The sequence below is a fragment of the Labrus bergylta genome, chromosome 3 (genome assembly GCF_963930695.1).
Source record: "Labrus bergylta chromosome 3, fLabBer1.1, whole genome shotgun sequence".
Lineage (NCBI taxonomy): Eukaryota > Metazoa > Chordata > Actinopteri > Labriformes > Labridae > Labrus > Labrus bergylta.
Window position 1 is genome coordinate 27,308,141 of NC_089197.1, and position 22,070 is coordinate 27,330,210.

The 22,070-nt window shown below is 38.5% G+C and overlaps 2 protein-coding genes across 7 annotated transcripts in view; both read right to left on the reverse strand.

Moving 5' to 3' along the window:
* Positions 1–719: 719 nt before the first annotated feature.
* On the reverse strand, positions 720–5,604 carry isl2b (ISL LIM homeobox 2b). 6 transcript variants are annotated; one of them, XM_065953078.1, is made up of 6 exons: positions 5,446–5,604; positions 4,899–5,083; positions 4,274–4,536; positions 2,789–3,087; positions 1,844–2,011; positions 720–1,458 (listed from the first exon to the last, which is right to left on the reverse strand). In XM_065953078.1, exons 2-6 carry the CDS (start codon positions 4,994–4,996, stop codon positions 1,342–1,344), a joined length of 945 nt encoding a protein of 314 aa, XP_065809150.1. In that variant the 5' UTR covers positions 4,997–5,083; positions 5,446–5,604; the 3' UTR covers positions 720–1,341. The 6 variants fall into 6 exon arrangements, with proteins under 6 accessions (XP_065809150.1, XP_065809149.1, XP_065809147.1 ...); XM_065953077.1 differs by having other exon boundaries at positions 2,801–3,084; positions 4,894–5,083; XM_065953075.1 differs by having other exon boundaries at positions 2,789–3,084; positions 4,894–5,083.
* Positions 5,605–19,185: 13,581 nt separating this feature from the next.
* LOC109983921 (transmembrane protein 266) overlaps positions 19,186–22,070 on the reverse strand; it is a 42,878-nt gene continuing 39,993 nt past the window's right edge. The window contains exons 10-11 of the mRNA XM_020634254.3: positions 21,281–21,343; positions 19,186–20,841 (exon numbers count right to left, since the gene is read on the reverse strand). Coding sequence (XP_020489910.1) covers positions 20,201–20,841; positions 21,281–21,343 — 704 coding nt within the window. The 3' untranslated portion in view covers positions 19,186–20,200. The remainder of the gene's footprint in view (positions 20,842–21,280; positions 21,344–22,070) is intronic.

Below are 22,070 nucleotides of genomic sequence, written 5' to 3' on the forward strand. Positions count from 1 at the left end.
AAGAAAAATAAACCAAGAAGGAGAAGTGACCCTTTACGAGCTGATCCCTGCTCCCCTCACAAACGAAGTGGTTTGGTGTGTGTGTGTGTGTGTGTGTGTGTGTGTGTGTGTGTGTGTGTGTGTGTGTGCGTGCGCGCGCGCGTGTGTGTGTGTATAATGAGGGGGGTGTTTAGTTTAGTTTAGCTTGTTGTGGCTTCAGTCAGTGTATCGCTTGCAGGTGATGCCAGGACTAGATAAGAGGTCGCCGATCCCTCTGAGCTGTCTAGACCGGCCTGTGACTCAACCAGAGAAACTGGACTGATCACAATTTACAGCAGATTTTTGCCCCCGAGATAGTAAATGACCATCGGCCGATTCCTGCTACATAACCGAGGGGGAAACCCTGAAGATGGAGGCTGCCGATAAGACGACAGAGCCTGCAGGCTGCAGCGCAGGCAGGACAACTTGATTTAGGTAAAAGTCGACAAACGAATCTTTGAATCTGTTCTTAAGATCGGCATGCAGAAGCTGTGTGTGTCACTCCGCTGTCATGAGGAGGAACGATATGGCTCCTCCACGACTTTCACTTTCCCCCCACCATTATCGCTTTACGTTCCATGCTATAACGTTGTTTGCATGAAAGATGAACAGATGTTGCTATTCAGTTGGATCGTCCAATAAAACTAAATTATTTCGACAATACAATATAGAAACTCGCCTGCAAAAACATTGGTCATGAAGACACTTAGTGTATTCATCTTTTTATTTTTTTATCAGGTAATAATCCCTTAACGAACCGCTTTCCTAACAATAAATAATATAACAATAATTTACTTTTTGTTCGAGAAGCTCAAACAGCCTGCTTCCTTCCCTTTAGATAAAGTATTTACAACACGAATAGTTTGCAGATTATCATGCTCTGACCTTAAGACAAAGAGTCAACTGGACTCCACAACGCAATAAATGTATCAAAAAAATTAGACACAATATGATCACAATGAAGAAATCGCAGAAATGTCCTGTTTCGACGTGGAAATGTCTCCGGTTTGTTTCACAGGGGAAAGGTTTTTTGTAGTATATCCATCGAGAAGTCTTCTGTACATCTTTTTCCATCAAGTCATGCAAAAATTGATCTGCTCAGTTTTTGTCAATGAAAGCTCCACAAAAAAAAAAGAAGAAAAAAAAATTCGGGAGTCACTCGATGGTTTCTTCTTTTCCATGTCATGTTGGGGGGGAGGGGAGGGGGGGGAGGCTCTCTCCTGTCCGTAGTTTGTGATGAGCTGGTCACATGCAGGGGGCCGGGATCATGCTGCAAATGTCCCTGCAGGAGTAGAGGACCCGGCAGGTCTGAGAGGCCCCGTTTCACGTCTCCACCGGACTGGGTACCATACTGTTGGGAGTGTCCGGTAACTGAGAGGACAGAGAAGTCACGTCGCTTCCCGAGGAGTTCCCGAGAGATCCCGATTCAGAGAAAGATACCTGAACAGACAGAAATACAATTCATCAGAATGTGTGTCATTTTGAGGCTTTTATTTTAGAAAGATGACTGTAGAAAAAAATATTGTAGATCAACCTCGTTGTCTTTTTTGTGATACAATTCTGTAATGCATGTGCTCTCAATAAGATAAGATAAGATAAGATATGTTTATTGTCATTGTACAAGTACAACAAAATATTGTTGGAGCAAGCCTGTAGATGCCTAATATCAGAAATATACAAATATGTGTATAAAACACAATGTATAAAATACAATATGTGTGTTTGTGTAGATAGATAGATAGATAGATAGATAGATAGATAGATAGATAGATAGATAGATGGAGACAGAGATAGATAGATAGATAGATAAAAAGATCACACACACCAGTTGTTGGAAGGCGGGCTGGTCCAGGTCGCTCTGCAGGGCGAACTCACTCAGAGCTTTCCATGGAGGCTGGTAGGTCTGAACCTCCACCGGGTTCCCCTGCACAGTGCTCTCATGTCGGATAGGACTCCCCGCCACCAAAGGTGTCCCCGTGAGGCCCTGCAGGTTCTGAAAGAAGAATTTGTATATATTGCATGTGAAGTGTTACCATAGTTCATGTTCTCTGTTTCCTCCAAATAAAAAATCCATCACAAAGCAGCCACTTTTCTAATCAAGCGAAGACTCTGATAACTATAGGCTATATGTCCTTGTGGCACACTTTATCAAATTCCTTTTGCAAATAAATGATTTTTTTTTGGGAATCAAAATGAATTACTAAAGCCAGAAAAAGTGAGACATCATTATTCCCCTCAAAAGGTTTCCTCTTAAGCAAGGAGCAGATATACACAGTCAGGGCTTAGATGCAGGCCAAGTGTTTTTGCACAGGATGTTTTTAGCTTTCAGGTCAAGCAACTCAAGCCAAAGCAGTTGATTCATTATTCATTGACATAAAGTTTGAATACAGAATAACACTGTAGCCAACTGGAAGTGTTTCAAAGAGTCTTTGTGTAAGTAAAGTAAAAAGTTCAGTCTAGAAAGGAGTCAAATTGTAGGCAAGTAATGATTTAAAAAAAAGGTTATAGCTCTACAACAATCCCAAGGCATACACAAGTTAAATAGACTTAAAACATGATTGCCTTTTATTTAAACAAATATATTAATTATTTTCATATTGCCTGTGTTTTTTCTACTAAATTATTCTTAAAGGTTTGAGCCAGTACTAAAATGGATAAAAACTGGGTAACCTGATTGACCTCCCTTCATGATTATAAATACAAAGCAAAGACATCAAACCATAAAAAATAACAAAAGAATGGTTGGTAGTAATCAAGTGGTCAAACTTACGAAGATGCTTACAGTCTTATCACTGTGCTGCTGCTGCTGGAGCTGCTTCATCAGGATCGACTTTTTTTTGTCTTTGCAGCGTTTGTTCTGGAACCAGACCCGGATGACCCGGGGGCTCAGGCCGGTCATCTCCACCAGCTGCTCCTTCATGAGCGCGTCCGGCCGCGGGTTGGCGTTGTAGCAGGTCCGCAGGGTGTGCAGCTGCTTCTCGTTCAGCACCGTCCGGACCCGCGTCGTCTTCTCAGACTGCTTGTGCACGTGGTTCCGGTGAGGGGCCTGCCGCACCGATACCGGGTCTGCTGAGGGCAGGAGGGAAGAGGGGAAAGCGCTATGAGAGAGTGTCACAGAGGCCTCAGAAAATCTCATTATGTCCATCTGCAATGTTTGGATGGATTTGTAATCAACTTTAAAACGCTGCAATTGAAACGAAATCAATTCATAAAAAGCTTAGAATAAAAGGAAAAGCCTATTTAAATAGTATAAAGCTATCTATTTTTCTAAGAAGCTTTTGTCGCCCTGTTCCTTTCAAAAAATAGTTTTGACATATTCCATGGAAATATGGGCCTAAGGGCGAAGTTCCAGAGATAATCAACTGCGTAAAGTTGTTGAAAACGTTTATTAAGGCCACGTTTTACAATTTGAGGTGTGTCCGTTCATAGATTGTTATAATCCTTACGCAATAGGCTTCAGCAGGGGATGACTTAAAATATAAATCAATTCTTTAAATTCAAACACATTTAAAAAAAAAAACGTAGATGAGATATAAAATCGTGCCTGTGTCTCCCCCTCAGGCCTGTGTCCTCTGGCTTTTTGAGCTGTGTGAGGTCCTCTGAATTAAGCGCTTTAAAACCAAGTTGAACATTATTCACACATTTGCTATTCTCTTTCTGTTGGCAGGATGACAGCTCTACACACACTCACACACCCACACATTGGATGCACACAAGACACACAGTCGCGCCTCAAATAGGCCTACAAGATTATTCAGATAATAGAAACAGAGCAGGTTAGCGCTAATAAGATCAATTATGAAATTAAGACGAAAGAAGGTGGCAGCGCGCACGCACACACGCACACACACACACACCTGACATTCACACAGAAACACACACACACACACTCAGCTCGAAAGTCACCAAACAAATTATCTGGAGGTAAATGAAATAGGCTAGAATTTAAAAGGCAAAGTTTTGACTTTTCGATCATTTATTTAAGCGAGTTCAAATTTCATTTAATATATATATATATATGTTTAGGCTATTTTATGCGTGATTTGTTAAAAAATTGTTTACTGCTTTTTAAAAAAAAAAGAAAGGCCTCATTTAGCCTAGTTAGAAACTACCGAATTATTAAAGCTTCTGGTGTTTCCAATAGACCTACGACTAAAAAAAAAAAAAAAAAAAAAGAATGTAATAATAATAGACTATAATAATAATAACAATTAGGCTATCATAGTACTGATTCTACTAATAGGTTAATACGGACCTGCCAGGTGTAGAGGTCTGTTGGGGTGGATGTGTCCGGGGCTGAGGGGGCTTCCTGCAGAGTTCCTCTCGAGCAGCAGGCTGTGGTCCGCCCGGCACAGCAGCTCGTCTTCCCGCAGGGAGAACTCGTCTCCCGGCAGCAGCTGCCGGCTGCACACCGAGCACCGAAAACACTCGATGTGGTACACGTTATCCCGAGCTCTCATCACTAAATCACTACTGCTGAATCCCAGGTTGCATTTTGCGCATTTTATTCCAAACAGCCTGCAAAAAAAGAAAATTGAAAATTAAGAAAGACTCAGATGACAAGGAAAACTTCTGGCCGAGTAGCCTACATTCAACGAGTCAGCAGCTCTTAATGTTCTTGATTTCAATATTTTCTTTGAATGAATATAAAACTAGAAATGTATTTTTTCGTCTTTTTTTTTTTTTTAACCTGCACAGGAATTACAAAAGTGTTATTTTTGCCTTTTCTGCTCCTTTATTTAGGCTACATTTTTTCTCTTCAATAAAGTTACCACAGTCCATACAGTTCAGATAGCAGCCTATGTGGCTTAATATTTTTAAATAAAGATTGTAAACAGGATTCAGAGTTTAAGGACAACATTTCCAAACTCATACCTTACATAGTCTCGTTTGCAATAAGTTTTTCCGTCCCGGACGAAACAAGTGCAGGTCTCGTCCAGGTACTGGCTGCACTCCGCACACTTGAGGCAGGCTGCATGCCACTCCAGGTCGGGAGAGACTCTCAGTATGTACTGGTCATGGATCTGACTTCCACATCCGACACACATCGCGATTCCTGGCTTCTCTGCAAAGAAACCGCAGCCTTGTAACCACAGCCGGGAAAGAGATGCACTATCATAGGTTACTGAAGCATGAGTCCCTTCTTTTACATATTCAAATATAGCCTTAGTTTTGCAGTGACTCCTCTTATCTGCAGACTGGACAAGTCTTGTTGTTATGTAACGAAGACTTTTCCTGAATTCGTACTTAATGGTGTCACTTTAAAAAAAAACGCCTTAAAATGCAAATCCACATAAATAAATACATTATAACGAAAATGACTTGAGCAATCGCTGCACTGCTCAATCGATCTTGCAGTCCATAATGCACTGCGACGACAACCAAATCTGTCACTGAAAAGTCCACCGAGCAGTTTATGTGACTTACTTTTGGAATGATCCCCCATATCACCCAAGAAAGAAGAGCTGAAAATAATATCCACCATACAGGAAGGATGAAGGGGATTGTGGTCGACGCAGAAAAGATGTTAGGAGATGACTGGCCCTTCAGCTGCCTCCCTGATAACGTGTGTCTCTCCGGACTCAGGGGGGGCGGGCGAGGAGTCTGAGGGGTCCCACACGCCGCTGACCTGACGTCACGACGTATACGACGGTCTCTCCAATGGCCCTACAGCAGCGTGTTCTGTCTCTCAACATGTAATAAAATAAAATAAATCAGGTATATTTGTATGTCTTGGAAAATATTCTTGACGAAGACGTGCAAATATACATTTTATTTATAATTATTATCAGAAATATATTAAAAAGCTTAATATTAAAACTTTTGGAAAAGCTTCTGAATTTTGAAAATGTTGACTATCAAAAAAGTCCACAATATTGTTAGGTTAAAACAGCCAAAACTTGGGCTCAAGATCAGGTAATAATTGGATTGAGATTCAAGGTAGGCTAAAAAACGAACTTTTTTTTTTTAAGTGCACTCAAATTACAGAAATATATTGAAAATCATCACAGAACATGTTGGAAAGCTTTTGCATTTTGTATATGTATTTACTTCCAAAAAAAAGTCAATGAAATATCTGGACAACTCGAAGACTTTCAAGTAGCATAAAAAAAGTGTTTGTACCATCCTGCAGAGTCACACTGGTAAGATATTAGGATATGATGTAGGCTAACATTTTTCTATACCTTCCCGTGTAAGCCTATTTCACCTATAGCTCTTATTTATAGCTTGGTTAAATATCAAATCATTTTCAATGTCATGAAGAGAGAATGATATTTCTTGAGCACACAAAAGTCATAACTTTCACCTGGAGGCGAAAACGATGAGGATTACAGCCTTGAATTGTTGTCATACTTTTTTTTTTCTGCTGTAAAATTATTTTTATTTAACATTAAAAATCTGCCGGAACTGAGACAGACGACAAGACCTCTGCTGAGTCCGGGTTGCTCATCTACTCGAGAACAAGGCCATCTATTGGAGAAACAGCCAAACTACATTGACCAGAAAAGTGATTTGTTGGAGGGGCAATGGACATACAGCAGATAGGACTTTAATGCAATATCAATCTGCTCATTTAACTTCATATGAACATGAAATAATATTTAAGAATCTCTCTATAGGCCCATAAGGTACATCTTATTGTATGTGTTTTTTTTGTATGGGTGGGATATGTATGTATGTATATATGTGTTGTGTTGTGTGTTTGTATGTATGCTGGCTGCTGGAACACCTAAATTTCCCTGTTGGGATGAATAAAGTATATCTTATCTTATCTTTATCTTATAATTAGGCCTACATCTGGATAACATGACTAGGCTTACATGCAAAGAAGCAAGGCCGGATTCCTGCAGATATTGTTTAATGGAAGTCTATTTCAGTATAGGCTAGGCTATATAAAATAGATCCACAAACATGATGGTGAAAAACAAGCATTTAACAGGTCTGGTTTATTTGAATGTTGGTCTTAAAAAGAACAAACCCCACACATATTTACAATGCCAGGTTGATGTCTGTTAAAACATTTAGTGTCTTCTCCTTCTCCAGCCTTAAATGCATAGTTTAACCAAACAAACACAGCTTAAAGCCCTTCTGCAGGTCCAGTTTTGGTGTCAGCTAGCAAGAGCAGAATGGTGTCTAAAATAAGTATTTTAAAGGGACATTTTCGCTATTTCCGCCAGCCCTCATTCTCACACACAATCATAGATCAAACCAATACATGCTGCTACACTTACTATTTAAGAATGTAAGGCAGACAGCATTTCTCTGTGCAGGGTTGTGACAAAATATGCTCATCCTGCTTTTTACAACAACACGGAGCCTACCTGCCTTCTGTCGGTCTGCTCGTGATACCTGGCAACTTAATTCTGCTCACAAACATGTTTACTGGGAAAGACAATGAGTACAATAATATAATTCGGTAATTTTGCTAGTAGAATAGGGTCCTAACTACCAGCGGGGCCAAGGTCAAATCAGGACTGACAATCCATTGTCAATAAAAGAATATGTCTAATGACCTCAGTGTCAGCTGTAGGCTTCATGCCAATAACTAAGCACTCAATGTGGAGACACTGTAAGGAAAAGGTATGATTTCTCCTGCTCATTTGGTTTTGTGTGTGTGTGTCTACAACCTTCTCTTCAGGCCGTTCTTCGCCAAAGCAACCTGCCAAATGTAGAAAACAAAAAACAACCCCTTTTATTCTGTTTTCCATCACTGCAAGCAGGGTTAGAAGAGAAGAACTGTATCATGACACACAGCAGATAGCACTTGTGCAAAGGTAGGCCTGCTGTATTGTAACAGTAACTTCCTCAAACTAACAACTGACACACAAAACTGTGTGTGCCCTAACTGCATGATCAAGAACACTGGATTGTCTCATGACACGCCAACCTGTTAGTATCGTTGCGGACTCGCATGTTGGATTTTTTCAAGACAGCGAGCTTAAAGGTACGTTCTTTAATGTAGAACATGATCCATCATCACGATACGAGAGCAATCTAGCAGCCCACCCACAGTGTACAAACAAAAACTGATCAAAAACAAGAAGAGCTCTTTTGTCCACAAACAGAGGTAATGAGGTCATTGATTGTGAAACAGTATTACTTCCTCTTTTCTTAAATGATGGGGCAAGGTAAGGTCAAAGGGTTAGGTCTGAACCAAATGAATACAGAGGAAATAAATGGATTTTGGTAACTTTACTTTTAGTTTACACACTTGTGTTCAAGAGAAGTCACATGTAATCTGTACATCTGTTATTTAATATCCCAATAAAACCTTGAACTGAAGTGTTTTTTTATGAAGATTGGTTTTTGAAAGTTGTTCATCTCAGTCCTCAAATAAGCCAGATATTTAGTTTCCTAAAGAAAATTGCATGATCACACTCTAATTTAGTGAACTAAGTCTCCACTCTCTATTTAATAAGTTTTTAAAAATGTATGTATACTAAATTACATTTTGCATAAAAAAGTAAGATACCGTATTGTGCATTTTGAATTTTACTGCTTTAACAACCATGTCTCGCTGTTCCAGTGCATCTCAAAGTTTTTCTCTTCCTAATAAGTGACCTCACTCTGTAATCTGTGATCATTCAATAGAACTGTCAGCTCTCAGATCTAATGGCATTTCAATTGCATTAGGATGCATTAAACTAAATCTTAGGTATTTTATTACAGCTCATATTGATCTTTATTTCTAGGCTAGGCTCTTCTCTGTTTAGTATTAGAAAAAGGTGCATTGTGTGGTTAATTCAATGTGACAGACTCACTTTCATCATTCACTTTCATTTGTACTGTAGGTATGTTGTTTTTCCAGACAGAGAGGTATCATAATCAAGCTTCTTTGATTTCTTATTGTTAAAGTGGCTTGAAATGATACAAGTTTGTTGAAGATATTTTCAAAACCATGAGATTTTGTTTTTATGTTTCTACATAACCTTTTCACCCTGTCCTCAGAGAGCTTATTACAGCCATTACATTCACTTCTATAGTCTCTGTCACTCAAGATCTGTGAGAGCTTTGTGAGCGTAAACATGTTGAGTTTCTCTCTGCAGAAGCTCTTCCCCAGAGTGTCTGCTAAGCTGGATGTGGCTACTATTTCTGGCATCATTGAGGCCAAATCTCAAGATGCTTTTGTCAGGACCGTGCATGCTGTTGAGCCTGCTGTTGTGATGAATGCAGTTAGTTGCATAAACAACATTGACAATGCAGAGGACTAAATGTGTGCTACTAAACCCATTGACCAGCTTGTGGAAAAGGCTTTAAATAATAAAAATGCATAAAGCATATCATATCAAAGTTGAGAATCTCATTAAGTGTCCACTAAAAGTGAAAAAAAAAAGAAACCTGCTTCAAAAACAGCTGATTTTATTGTTTTGACCATTTGATTGACACCTCGGTCCCAAATGATGACTTTTCCTGTGGTATGAAGTGTAGTGCAGCCCTGTGCAGTATGTTTGAGTTGTTTGAGTAAATATTAGAGGAGGTAGCAGAGGTACTGCCATCTAAAATTATTCATTTTGATTGGTCACTGAATCAAGAGTTTGAAATACACTTCCTCTATCCACACAATACTTAGCAGTTAGCATTAAACATGCACCATAAGCCAAAATACCCCTTTTGTTTTTGAAGCTATAGTGGAATGTTTTATGACAGCTTTGTAGCATTAGTTAGCTAGATTACAGTGGAGCTACACCTGTCGCAAATAAATAAATCAGCAGCAGCTTGAACCTAGCTTGAACCTCCAGACATATATGACTGGCGTTCAATAGCCCAGCCGTTGTTACTTGTTAGCTTCCAAGGAGGAAGCCAATGCTGTGGTAAAACAGCTGCTTTTTGACTTTCTTGTGATTGGTTCTGGGATTTATTTGCATGATTTTCATAATATATATACCCAAGAGTAACCACTTCCTATTCAAACCACGACAACGTTTCAACATTTATTTACATGTGCAGGAACCCTAAATTAACTTGTTGAAGGGCTCTGGGATTTGGGCTTTCAAGATCATTCAGAAGCCAGTATCATCGTAACTTATCATAGTAAAAGTTTTATAAATGTGATGGAAGCATGCGTTACGTAAGGTGTACTTAATCATTTACTCAACCTTTTTGAAAAATTCTGGTCATATGCTCAGGCTTATTTATGGATTCAGGAGAATATAATATCCAATGTAAACTTAATATGCACTCATTGTTTGGCTGTTGCTACAGGTCAAAGGGTTAATTTCATGACTTTATATATTCAATTAACAGTGACAAGAAATATATCTAATGCAGAGTTATTGTCTGTGACCTGTTAATGACGTCTACATCAAGCTGCAGCCTTCCTAGCTGTCAGTCTGGCATAAAAGCCTCCCAGAAGAATCTCTAATCACAGTTTGATGGGGCCCATTAACCTCATGAAATATATATGTGCGACTGAAATCATCCACTTAAACTTTGGCAAGAGCGAAATGTTCTTGTTTGGAATTCAGCAGGGGCTTTCTTAGGCTTCATTACTGAACTTTTCACTGTGACTCGGTGTCTCCTGAATGTTTTAGGGTTCTATGGCACTTTGCCTTTATTGTCAGACATATCACTTATTTATTGTGCCAAATCCTTCAGACTCCCAAGGCCTGATTCAGCCAAGGTTTCGCCAATTTGTTTGTGTCTATTGGAGCATCTTTGATTTTGTTTTCCTTTCACAAAAAGTACAAAAGAAGGAGCCAGTAAACGCATGTTTACAGCATCAGGTCTGTTTTTGAAGGGCTTTGGGATATTTCATGTGATGCGTGATCTTGTTGCTGTGGAAACAAACATCATGATGCAGTACCTATTAATGGATGAACAGTCGTTAATGACCGGGGTGATTAACTTTCCTGTCTTTCCCAGGTCTTTTCTCCTATTGTTTTAAATTGTGCAGGTTTGTAGTTCATGCTGTCACAGGACTTTTTGTTATTAATCTTTCAATTTCTTAGTTAGCATTTCAGTCCAGTTTGTGTTCCTTAATAATTTGAACTAAAAGCCAGTATATTGTTTGAAAATTGACTTTAAGGCAAAGTATCTGACTGTTTACAATCAATCTGATAGATTTGAGTTGACCGTACACCCACCCCATCACCCAAATGGTGCAAATGCTTTTTACTGACCATTAATGCCTGATTGTACATCAAAAGAAAAACTATACTTAGCTGTATTCTTTGAAATATGTATCCCCAATTTCCTCGCAATGACAATCTTAAGAAACCCCATATTTATTTTGTGATAACTGCTTTTTTCATTTTCTAAATGTTCATCATATCATTGAAAACCTTTTAAATGCCAAATTGGTGACATAAATGCAGCCGGCTAAGAAATTCCCTCTGTTTTCAATCTAATACCAGTTGTGGCAACAGCAGATCAAGAAAATGCACTGTATGGTCTCAGTGGGAATCAGGATTTAAACTTTGCATCAGAGCTCATGTTCATGTTTTTAATCTCTATTCAGGTTGAGTCCTGGTCAACACTGGACTCAAGCTGCCAGACGAGCCGGCTGACAAACTGAATGCTGCAGGTATTCTGCTTTTTTGTGTGCATTTAGTTAGTCCTGTTCATACGGCATGTTTTTGTGAGGGTGTGAGATTTGGTTGTGCCTTCTCTGAGAATTTCTTTATTTTGGTCATTTGTGCACTCACATGTACACATGGTTACCTTTATCAATGCCATTTAATGCATGTGAGGAGTAGGTGAGAGAGTTTTACTATTTCCACCGTCTTTGCTTAAAGTCAGCGAGTTGAGGTGTTGGAGATGTTGCCTTCGTCCTATCTGACATTCAGAGCAGACACACTAGTGTTGCTCCTACATGTCATTAATAACATACACAATGTGTTTGTTTGTCTGTTACCCAAGGATCCATAAATATTGTATCAGGATAAACCTAGGGAGACTAAAGAACTTAAACAGGTTTAAGTTTGTAGAATTAATTCAAATTAGATATTTATTTTGAGTAGTTAAATCATTACAGCAAATATGTTTGCTATAGCATACTTTATCACAAAACATTGATCTGCTAAAAGCACTGAGATAACCCATAAATATAGGCACTGCAATGAAAATAAGACCCACTCTTCTTAAACAATCTACTGCAGGATTCTCCATTGAGTCTTCATTTTGCAAATGTGCAGTTTGATTTTTACACATTGAACAGTTTAATGTGTATATTTGAGCCTATCTCAGTGACACTTGGAAACCTTTAAACACCTTGAAATGTAGTTGATGCCTGATTTAAAGCTCTGAGGATTTACCAGGACCAATAGTGAGTTGTCGTGAAGTGCTTTGAGCCACTTATAGTATGTCTGGAGTCAGCCAAAGGAGAAATAAGTATGAGCACTCAAGTTAAAAGACATGTTGAATGTGTTTACAGAAATCATTTTTGGTTTATACCATCACTTTGTTATAACCTTAAAGACAAAGAGAGCGGGTGTTCATTTTAAGACAATACAGTTTAGAATAAATTGTTTATGTACATAACAACAGTGGCGGTATGTATGCGAGGTTATTTATTTTGTTACAGTCGCTCAAACAGGCCTCAGCGAGAGGAAAAACGTCCTGAGAGGAGAACCATGTTGCAGATTTATAATTCATCATTCTTCAGAGTTAATGCAGTATTCACATGATAATTAGTATTAATTTTTGATCGGTGCCCTGGGGCAGTTGTGCATTGTTGGGCTGAAGAACCTGTGCCATTATTACCTTATTAGTGTAACTGTCAGGCAACTCTTTTATTTTACAAATGCACAGCTTGTATTTTATTATCTGCTCTTAACAGAGCAGAGCGGCAGTCTTGTTGCTTACCAGCAGTTTTAACAAGTCGCTGTGTCACTTACATGAGCAGGCTGCGTCTCTGTTCGCACAGATGAACCTTAACACAATAAACCTGTTTTTTTTCTTCTCCACTTTCAGAAACAGAAAGAGAACAGAGAAATTAAAAACACCCATAATCCTGTTTCCTCGTTGTGTTTTGCTGTAAGCTGTTGTATTTATGTCATATTAGGTTAAATTATCGACGTGGTTTGTGGCAAAAGAGGACCTTTTCCCACTTTTTCTTGGGTTTGATAAAACAACAGACCACTTATATCAAATCTACTGCGACACTGTGACAGCTGTGGATTTGATGCAGCATCCTTCTCCTGCTTTTGAACTCGTTTATTTTTGACATTTTGATAATTTTACAATTGAACAATACAATTTAATAATTTATAATGTGTTTCATAAATATTATATGACACCATTATTAATGCATTTTAACTATTCTGAAGGATTTTTAATTCCTTGAAATGAAGGATAAATAATACGATGATTAACCGATATTTCATGAATTTGCCACTATTGTTTGAACTATTGTTGACTGTTAACAAAGTGTTGATTGACAGTTTTCAGGTTAAGATACATGCCACTCTCTGGTTCCAGCTTCTCACATCTGAGCATTTGCTGCTTTTTTTTTGTTTAAGGCCAGAAGATTTATCTGGACCGTAAATCGTGGAAAAAACACTTTTTGAATAGGTGACTTTTGGTTTTATGAAATTTTCATACCGATTTTAAACATTTTCTGACATTAGAAAAATAAATAAATTGTTTAATCAGAAAAGCTATAAGCAGATGAATTTGTAATAACTTTTTAGTTGGAGCTCAACCCACAATAAATTCTTGCCTGTGTTGAACTGCCAAGGTTGTAGTGTTTGCTGTGTGTTGCACAGTGTAGTGTGTACTGACCAGCTGTTAAATCCAGTTGTGTCACAATCTGCCTGTTTTGTTCTGCACTCGTGTTCTCACACCTGAGGGAAGCTTTGCTGTGTGAAGGAAGAGGTTTCAGCATCACTTTGGGGTATTTTATTAACAGGACAGCAGGTGCACGACTCCCTGACCTGCTCCCTCCACCAGCTGTGTGTGTGTGAGCATGTGGAGACCAAATGGCAGACAAGCAGAGCTTTGGGAAAACTGACCGAGCTTGGCAATTCGACTAGTGACTATGGTGAACCAAAATCTGCCTGCTGCTGCCACAGTCGGCTTCTTTCCAGAGGAAACTTTATGAGGCAGAAAGGGTTTTTCTTTTTCTTTTTTTCTCTCTCTCTCAAGTGAAAAAAATAAAGGCCCTCTAGATTGACAGGGCCTTTCATACTGTATTATCCGGCCTGGCTTTTAACTCCAGGAGAACTGTGTTCACAAATTGATGCTCTGCTCCTCTGGGGCTGTAGCTGAAACATTAAATTGTACTGAAATATTCATATGTGAGTGCATTTAGCTGAGAGCAATTGATGTGCGACTCCCCAGACACCAGATGGAAATGTTGCAGGGCCCCAGCACGCGCTGGCAGACACCCTGAGCTCTGGCCGGGACACTGTGATTTAGCCTAGGCTGCACCGTCAGATGAAGACTACTGGATTCACAACGGCTAACGTCAGCGTCTGCATCAGGGGCCTGAAAGTATTTATTATTTTGTCCTGCAAACTATAGGGAGATTAAAAGATAAAAAAAGAAAAGAGGTTTGTCAGCCTCATGATATCGGGTATCTAATGAACGATAAAAATGTAAATGCAATTAGCATTATTATTTCAATAGTTAGTCTCTATTCATACAAAAGCTGTTACTATGCAGGACTGCACTTAGCATCTCAGGAGCAATTTAGCATCTGACTTGAAGGATTACCAAAGTAGCCCTGAAGGACCTCAGTGGAAGTCAGATCTAACCAAACTGACTAAATTTGTGTTTTAGAGTCTGCCAACATTATATTTTTCTTCATAAATATCATGCTGTGTTATATAAATATATAATAAAGCTCAACATGATTATGTCTTTTAAAAGTGTGGGTTTGGTACAACAATCATACCATGTGAGTCACAGGCTGAGACCGGTAAAAAATGTTGTTTTTTCTCTCATTCAGAATGAAATATTAGTCTGTGGGTTTTTAAATATTTCATTTTAAGTGAATCAGTATGTACTCACATCTCAAAAGCTATGATAGAAGATACAGTAAATGTTTGGACAGGGTGTTTATGAATCTGTTGCAGAAGAAAGACATTGAAAATGAAAATACACGAGGGTTTAGAATAAGGTTGAACAAATTGTAAAGCAGCCGTTTCCCTGAAGAGTTGAGCTTTTTACTCAAAATGTTTGCTAATTGAGCCTCAATGTAACAAGTCATGCATAACTACACACTTGAATGTTGGATTGCTGAATTAATTTTGATGCTGTGTAAATTACTTTATGCTGTTCTTTGGAGTACTGTGATGTTGTGTCTCATATCCCAATGGAATATCACGACTGGGTCCTCATGTTTATCAGATGACTAACTAGCATAACCGTATTGCTTTGAACATATGCACAAGCAACCAGAGGAATTATCAGAATTTTTTTTTTTTTGTTCTTTGACAAAATGGAAAATCGCTAAAAGAAACTTTAAAGTAGACAAATAAAACTTGACAATTTATTTCTTACTTAATTTCTGTTCATAGCTTGAAGGGTGTTCATTTTATTAACAAATAAGATATATAATTTGCATTTAGTAAAAACAGATTTAATAATTGATTTCATATATCTCGAGAGGGCTGAGGCGACTAAGCTTGGTCACTCAGTGGGTCTTGTTTCTAGTTTTCTTTCTTATTTCTGTTGTTGACCCACTTTTATCAAAAGTACCAGTACAAGGGTCTGAGGGGAAGGCCCAGAAAGAAAAAAAAAAATTTATGTAAATGCAACAAAAAAAAAAAGTCTGTTGTAGCCATGACAACCGTCTCCTGAGTGGGTTCCTTCCACCAGGCGAACCTCTGGATCGTGTGCACTTAAGAAATATGTTTGAAAAAGAGAACCTGAGAAGCTTTTTAAAGTCTGATGTATAATTTATTTGTATTTTTCTCTCTGCTTCAGAGCTTCTTGAAAGAGCGTCGTGTGTGAGACGTGTTCTGAATCTGTCAGACCGCAGCAGTAATGCAGACATGCTCCCCACATCTATTTGTTCTCAATGAGATTGACCCTTTATAACATAGAACCAGCTGTTCTGAGCCATATGGCAGCGTTCAAAATCTCCTCCATCCACTCTGAAAAGAAACAATGTTCACAAACAAAACCACTTAGGTGTGAATCATAGATGTCTCTTTGCACAAACAATGAAAACATCAGAGGTCATACTAGATATTCAAAAGTTCTGTTACCATTAAAGTAAGTGATTGTTATTTTGATTTTGATGGCAAACAGAATCATAAACAGAATTATGATGGGTCTACTTTATCTTTGAAACACCATTTGGAGTTTAATTTGGTGTGATCAGACACAGCCAGACAAATGTTGCAATTAATGGAGATCCAAAGCAACATTTCTAACACTTGTAACATTACTCATATTCACTCACCTTTAATTCCTGCTTTTATCAGTCAAACCAGGCAGCATGTGAAGAACCTTCAGACAATCAGGTGTTCAGTTCTTCAAAAGTAGAATGAAATGGGGCGCTGGTAGCGTAGTGGTTATGTTGCCTGTCCCACATTCCTCTATTATCACCGTCAAACATTGTATAGACTTTGTATAGAAAATAAAGTCATGTAGTTGTCTGACGTGAAGCACTATAAGTATGTGAGATGGACACAAAGAAAGAAAAATAACAGAAGGTGCATTTTTCATTGACTAAACTTCAGTTGTAAAGCTGTTTCAGACTTGCTTCATTTTAAGTGGGTATAAGGCACAACTTTTTTATATTTTCCATCAAAATGGGACAAAACTGGACAAAATGGGACACTGATATTAACATTTGTGACTTCAAAATGATTTAAACTAAGTCAATAAGGTTTACCTTTATGTTTCAGAAAATTAGCAAGCTTCTAGTTTAGAGGGTTTATTTTATTCTCTTAAAGAAGACAAATATTTCAGCTTTTCATGCCTGCAGTGACATTTTTAAAGACATCACTTGTTTTTTGTAAGAAAGGAAATAAAGAAGGAAGTCGTTATCTTATTTTACCAAAAAGTCAGTAGATGTCAATCTCACCTTAGCAAATAAGGAATTCGCTAAGGAATAAAACCAAACCAAATATTCTCTGAGGCCTGAGAGTGTCCCACATAAAGCCATCTATCCCACAGCTGTCTCATATCCTTGGCATCACACCTGGTTACCGTGGGTTCTTCAGGCCTCAAACATTAATGTATCACTGGCCCATGTTCCTTCAGTTAATGAGATAGAAAACAATGATCATGTAAAGTTAATGCAGTTAAAGTGACTTCCTCTGTGCCAATATTAAAACATTTTAATTATTAAGTGTCTAATGGTCACTGTTAATTCTCTTAGCTGCTCGTGAGTGTGACAGCGTCTGTATGTCTGGGTGAATCAGAGAGGTCCCAAAAGCAATTTACTTCTTAAGGTCTGCTCTGTGTCCCCTACCTGTCAAAGTTACACACTTAACTCAGCCTGTCTCCATATGATACGTATTGACAAATTGGGTTCATATAAATCATTGAGGCACACTGTCCATTTGTCCTTTTGTCATAAAGGAAATTGAGTTTTGTCTATGAATCTTAACAAACTTTACTCCTCTACAGAATCCTTTGTTGCATGAAAATGATTTAGCCTCAGCATTGACGACGCTCGGGCTGGAGCTGTAAGTTTTCTCTTCTTTTAGATAGCGAGATGAGCAGGAAGAGGTTCAGAATGGAGGCACCACCACTTCAGACATTAATGAATACCAAAGTAGCCCTGACGCGTAGAGGCTGAGCCAAGTTTTGGCACCCGTATTCAACAGGATTCCTTTGTGTGTGTCAGGAGCCAAGCAGGTCATTATTTATTTACTTGTTCCATGGCACATGCGATAGGCTTTGATGTTTACATAAACTACATGTGATGGATGAAAGCTAAAAATATAAGTAATCAAGTTACATCTTGACTTCAAAACACACAACACTGTCGACTGCTCAATTTGAAAAATGATAAAATATGTTTTAAGGATTAGGAGGATTCTTAACACCAGTGTTTCATCATCAAAATGTTTTGCTTGGTGTTTGGATTTCTTTTGGTATAGTTGATTTTTTTTTTGTTGTATTAAGTGTTTAGTTCTGGAAATCAATATATATATTTAGACTGTACAAGAGATGACTCAAGCTTTGAAGAAGGGATCATTTGTTGAATTATGTAATAACTTGACTATGAAACGTAAACTTTCCTCTATTAACAACTCAAGCTCAAATATGAAAATGACTGATTTACCCACAAAAAACTCATAATGTGTCATTGGTCTATGTTTAAATCAAGTTTCAGCTGATGATTTTGTTTAAAAGATTTTAGATTAGCTGTTAGCCCAGTCCTCAAATGTGACCTTATTTTATCAGTGAATAATGAGTTAGTATGCAGTCTCTTTACGCAAGATGTCACATGTATGCAAAGGGTTATAGGCCATTAGCATTACATGTCATAAAGGGAACAATCACGTACATTTGACCAAAATCACAAAAACCATGAAAATTAAAAAAAGAAAAAGCCCAATCAGATGAAAAATAGTATTTGCAGTGCTCACAGTAATTTATCATGAAGAAGATGCAGTTGTGTGCCATGCACCTCCCATAATTTAAAGGTTTAGTTTGAGGTAAACTGATGCTGAAAATATTCTTCTATGGAGCACAACAATATCTGTAATGTTGCAGTTAGTCCCCCCCCCCCCCGTATATACTGGGTACACTACAAATGTATGAATTAAGGCTGTCACAAACAATCTCCATACTAACTTACTACTAATTAACTAATCAGTATTCAAAACTTTGTACACTTGTGTTGATAGCTTAATTGCGGCCGTACTAGTTATTAACAATTAAAACATTCTCTGGATACTTATAAACACTTGACAAGCAACAAAATGGTACAGCAGTTTATCTTCTGAATTAATGATACAAGGGGGTAATGGGGGGGGGGGCTGATTCCTCTCCACACTTAGAATGACTTGACCAATTAGCAGTTGTCGTGACAGGTCTTCCAATGTTAATAACCTTCAATAATTTAGGTTTTTCAATATGCATATATTATACCATGGTGATTAAATAATGGTGTACAGTGCAGTATGTAAGGAGGGGCCTGTATGTTATTGATGAAAGCTTTTATGAAGTGTGTTTGATCATACTCTATCTTTCTGCAGTGTCTTTGGTATTTAGAAATCTTGACACGTGATATATTAAGAGTCAGTGAACTGACAGGGGTTAAGGAAATACTAATTTTTATTTTTGCTATTTTCATTCAAATGACAACACCTGCATTTGGCAATAACTTCCTCCATATCAAGTTTACAAAAGTGTCTGTAAACATTAAAGTGCAAAGGATTTGCTTGCCATTTAGGGCACATAGTATCTTTTAAAGGTTCATGCTACAAGCACTCCAGGCTAGTTTCATGTGAAGAATCCCGTCACTTAGCCTTCATTCCATCCACACAAATATACCATACTCATGTTTTATTCAACAACTAAAACAAAAATGCTATTTAATAAACTTTGATGATATTCAAATCAAACAATAACTGACAGAAAGGCAAATCAAAGCCAGTCTTTTGTACCCTGTGGCTGTTTGAACAAAGAACAGCAAGATTTGTGTTTAAACTGGATCATACTAATGAAAAGAAAAAAATGTAAGAAGAAATATAAAAAAAACAAACAAAAAAAAAAAACATTTGAACTGCTTAAAATTCCAAAAGCAGAAAACATTGTCTTGGTATTCAACACTGTTTAGAAGTATTTGTTCAGTAAAGGCTTGAATGGCCCCCTTGCTGGTTTTAATTCATGTAAAGTTCAGTGCTTTTAGGACCTATTCAAAGTGGGAATTCCTGATGAAGACTGTGTCCAAAAACACATTAAACTCCCTCCGACTGGGACATTTTAGTCTTTGTTGTGCTATATCAGGGCATTTGTAATTCAAAAATCCATATAGGTGGAACAGGGTAGGTTGGACAGTATGGCAAAGGGCTTCAGAGTCCTTTTTCTCTTTCCTGCGATCGACTTCTGAGCACGTCAAGTTAAGGAGCATCAGTGTTAGCTGGAAGCTAAATGCTCAAGCTTGTTCTGGATTGGCTAAGATTGGATTTACAAAGCGTAGGGAAAAATCCAACTTGTAAATCCTATGTGGTCCCTCTAATGAGGGTTACCTGCCACAAGGGTTCAGATTTAAGCCAAACAGGGTGGCAGTTAAAAGAAAAATACACTTCTGTTTCTGTGTGAATTTAGCTTATGTATCAGGCATGTGCCCCAGAGGTGTGTCAGCTGGACCCAGGAGCCGGTACTTCTCCTCCAGGGATGGCTCAGTGGTGCTGCCCTGCAGGTGAATCAGCGGCTTAGTCTGCAACAACACACAGCCCCTCCCCCGGCCTCTCCTCTCCTCCTGGTTCCTGCAGTTAAATATGTTTATTCTGTTGTCCAGCTCGGGGCTGGCTTTTTCCGAGCTGGTAGGACTTGGAAACTTAAGGTTCACAGGGTCCACAGCCAGACCCTTTTGAGCAAGGCAGGAGTCCTCAGAGAGGGAGGAGAGGAGCTCCTGCACCACTACGCTAGGGTCCCTGCAGTGGTCCTGGACTGGAAAGGAGGGAAGGCAGCAGCGATGGGAGCCATAGCTCAGACTGAGGTCATGAGCTGTGCTGCTGCTGCAGTCTGTCATAGATGAACCTGGCGGGTGGCTGCTCAGGCTGTGTGGACGGGCCGTCAGGCTGCCACTGGACCGCGATATGCTGGTTGAGGCCTCACTTACAGCACTGCCCACACGCTCCATAGTCAGCATCGAGTTGGACTGGATGGGATTTGGGTTGGTGGGGAGATGAACGTCAATAGCTGCTGTGGTGATGACCCGGGCACCTAAACCAGAAGCCCCGGCATCTTTAGACAAAGATGGACAAAACCAAAAATTACTTAAGACAAAACAAGTGCAGGACAGTTTACTTCCCGTTATCCTACAATTTTTAAAAACTGGTAATGTAGCTGCTGGTTGTCTATGATAAGTTATACATTTACGCTACAGGTTTCACACATTTTCCCAAATGTGTCTGTAGATGAAGAGTAGTGCAGTCAATAAGATTGTACAGGGGCAATCATAAACACACAGATTTCAACTGGCAGAAGCCAATCTGAATAAAGTAGGACTTGAGTTTGCATTGAAATATAGAATATGCGGCCAACTGTTTGAGCAAACAAAGTTGTGTCCTCTAACATGACATAACACCAGTAAAAAAAACAACTGGATTAGCAGATAAACTAGAAGGCATATTGGTGTACAAGTTCATGTAGTGGTGTAAAGTCAAGGATCATGGTCACTCACCACTGCTTGCTTCGCTGTAGTATTGACTTATGTAGTTGTTCATGTCATCACGTACAACTGGATCTAGTGGTGCAATATTTGAAAAGATGAATAAATGAGGGAATAATGATGTCATTTCAACACAAAATTGTAAAAGAAACAACTACATTTGTTCTTAACATTAACCAAGACAGATCAAGACTGAAAATTTTTCTGTTACATGTTCTTTTGTCTGAATAACAATCTTCATATAATATCAGATACCAAAATTTTAAACAAGGCTGTACAGCACCCTAAATACTGTTTGTACGGCAAAATAAGACAATCAAAAGAAATCTTGAATGCAGAAAATGTTCTTTTATACGTCAGAAAATACGACAAAAGGATAAAAATGAACAGAAGGAAGTTGAGACCTGTGTATGATCATATTATATAAATAGAGAATAAACTATAAACTGTTATCAGCAGTTACCAGTTAAATTAGGGTTTGCATCAAGTCACTGACTCATACAAGTGAGTCTGTGTGACAGTGACCATAATTGGATTTTACACCTTTTTTTTTATGTAGTTACTCTGATCAATTTCAGTGTAAACATTGCAAACCGATCCAAATGGAAAATATCTCCTGTGTTTACAACACAATATTGACAGAGATGACTTCTGCCCCAGGCCACAGGTGCATTATTGGCGATTGGTCAGGAATATGCGCTGCTACGCTGCCCATTAGCTACCAGCCTACTGCACTAGACATAAACTGGGACAGGGATGGGATGGGCTTGGTTTCAGGATTGAGAGAAATGGGGGGGAAATG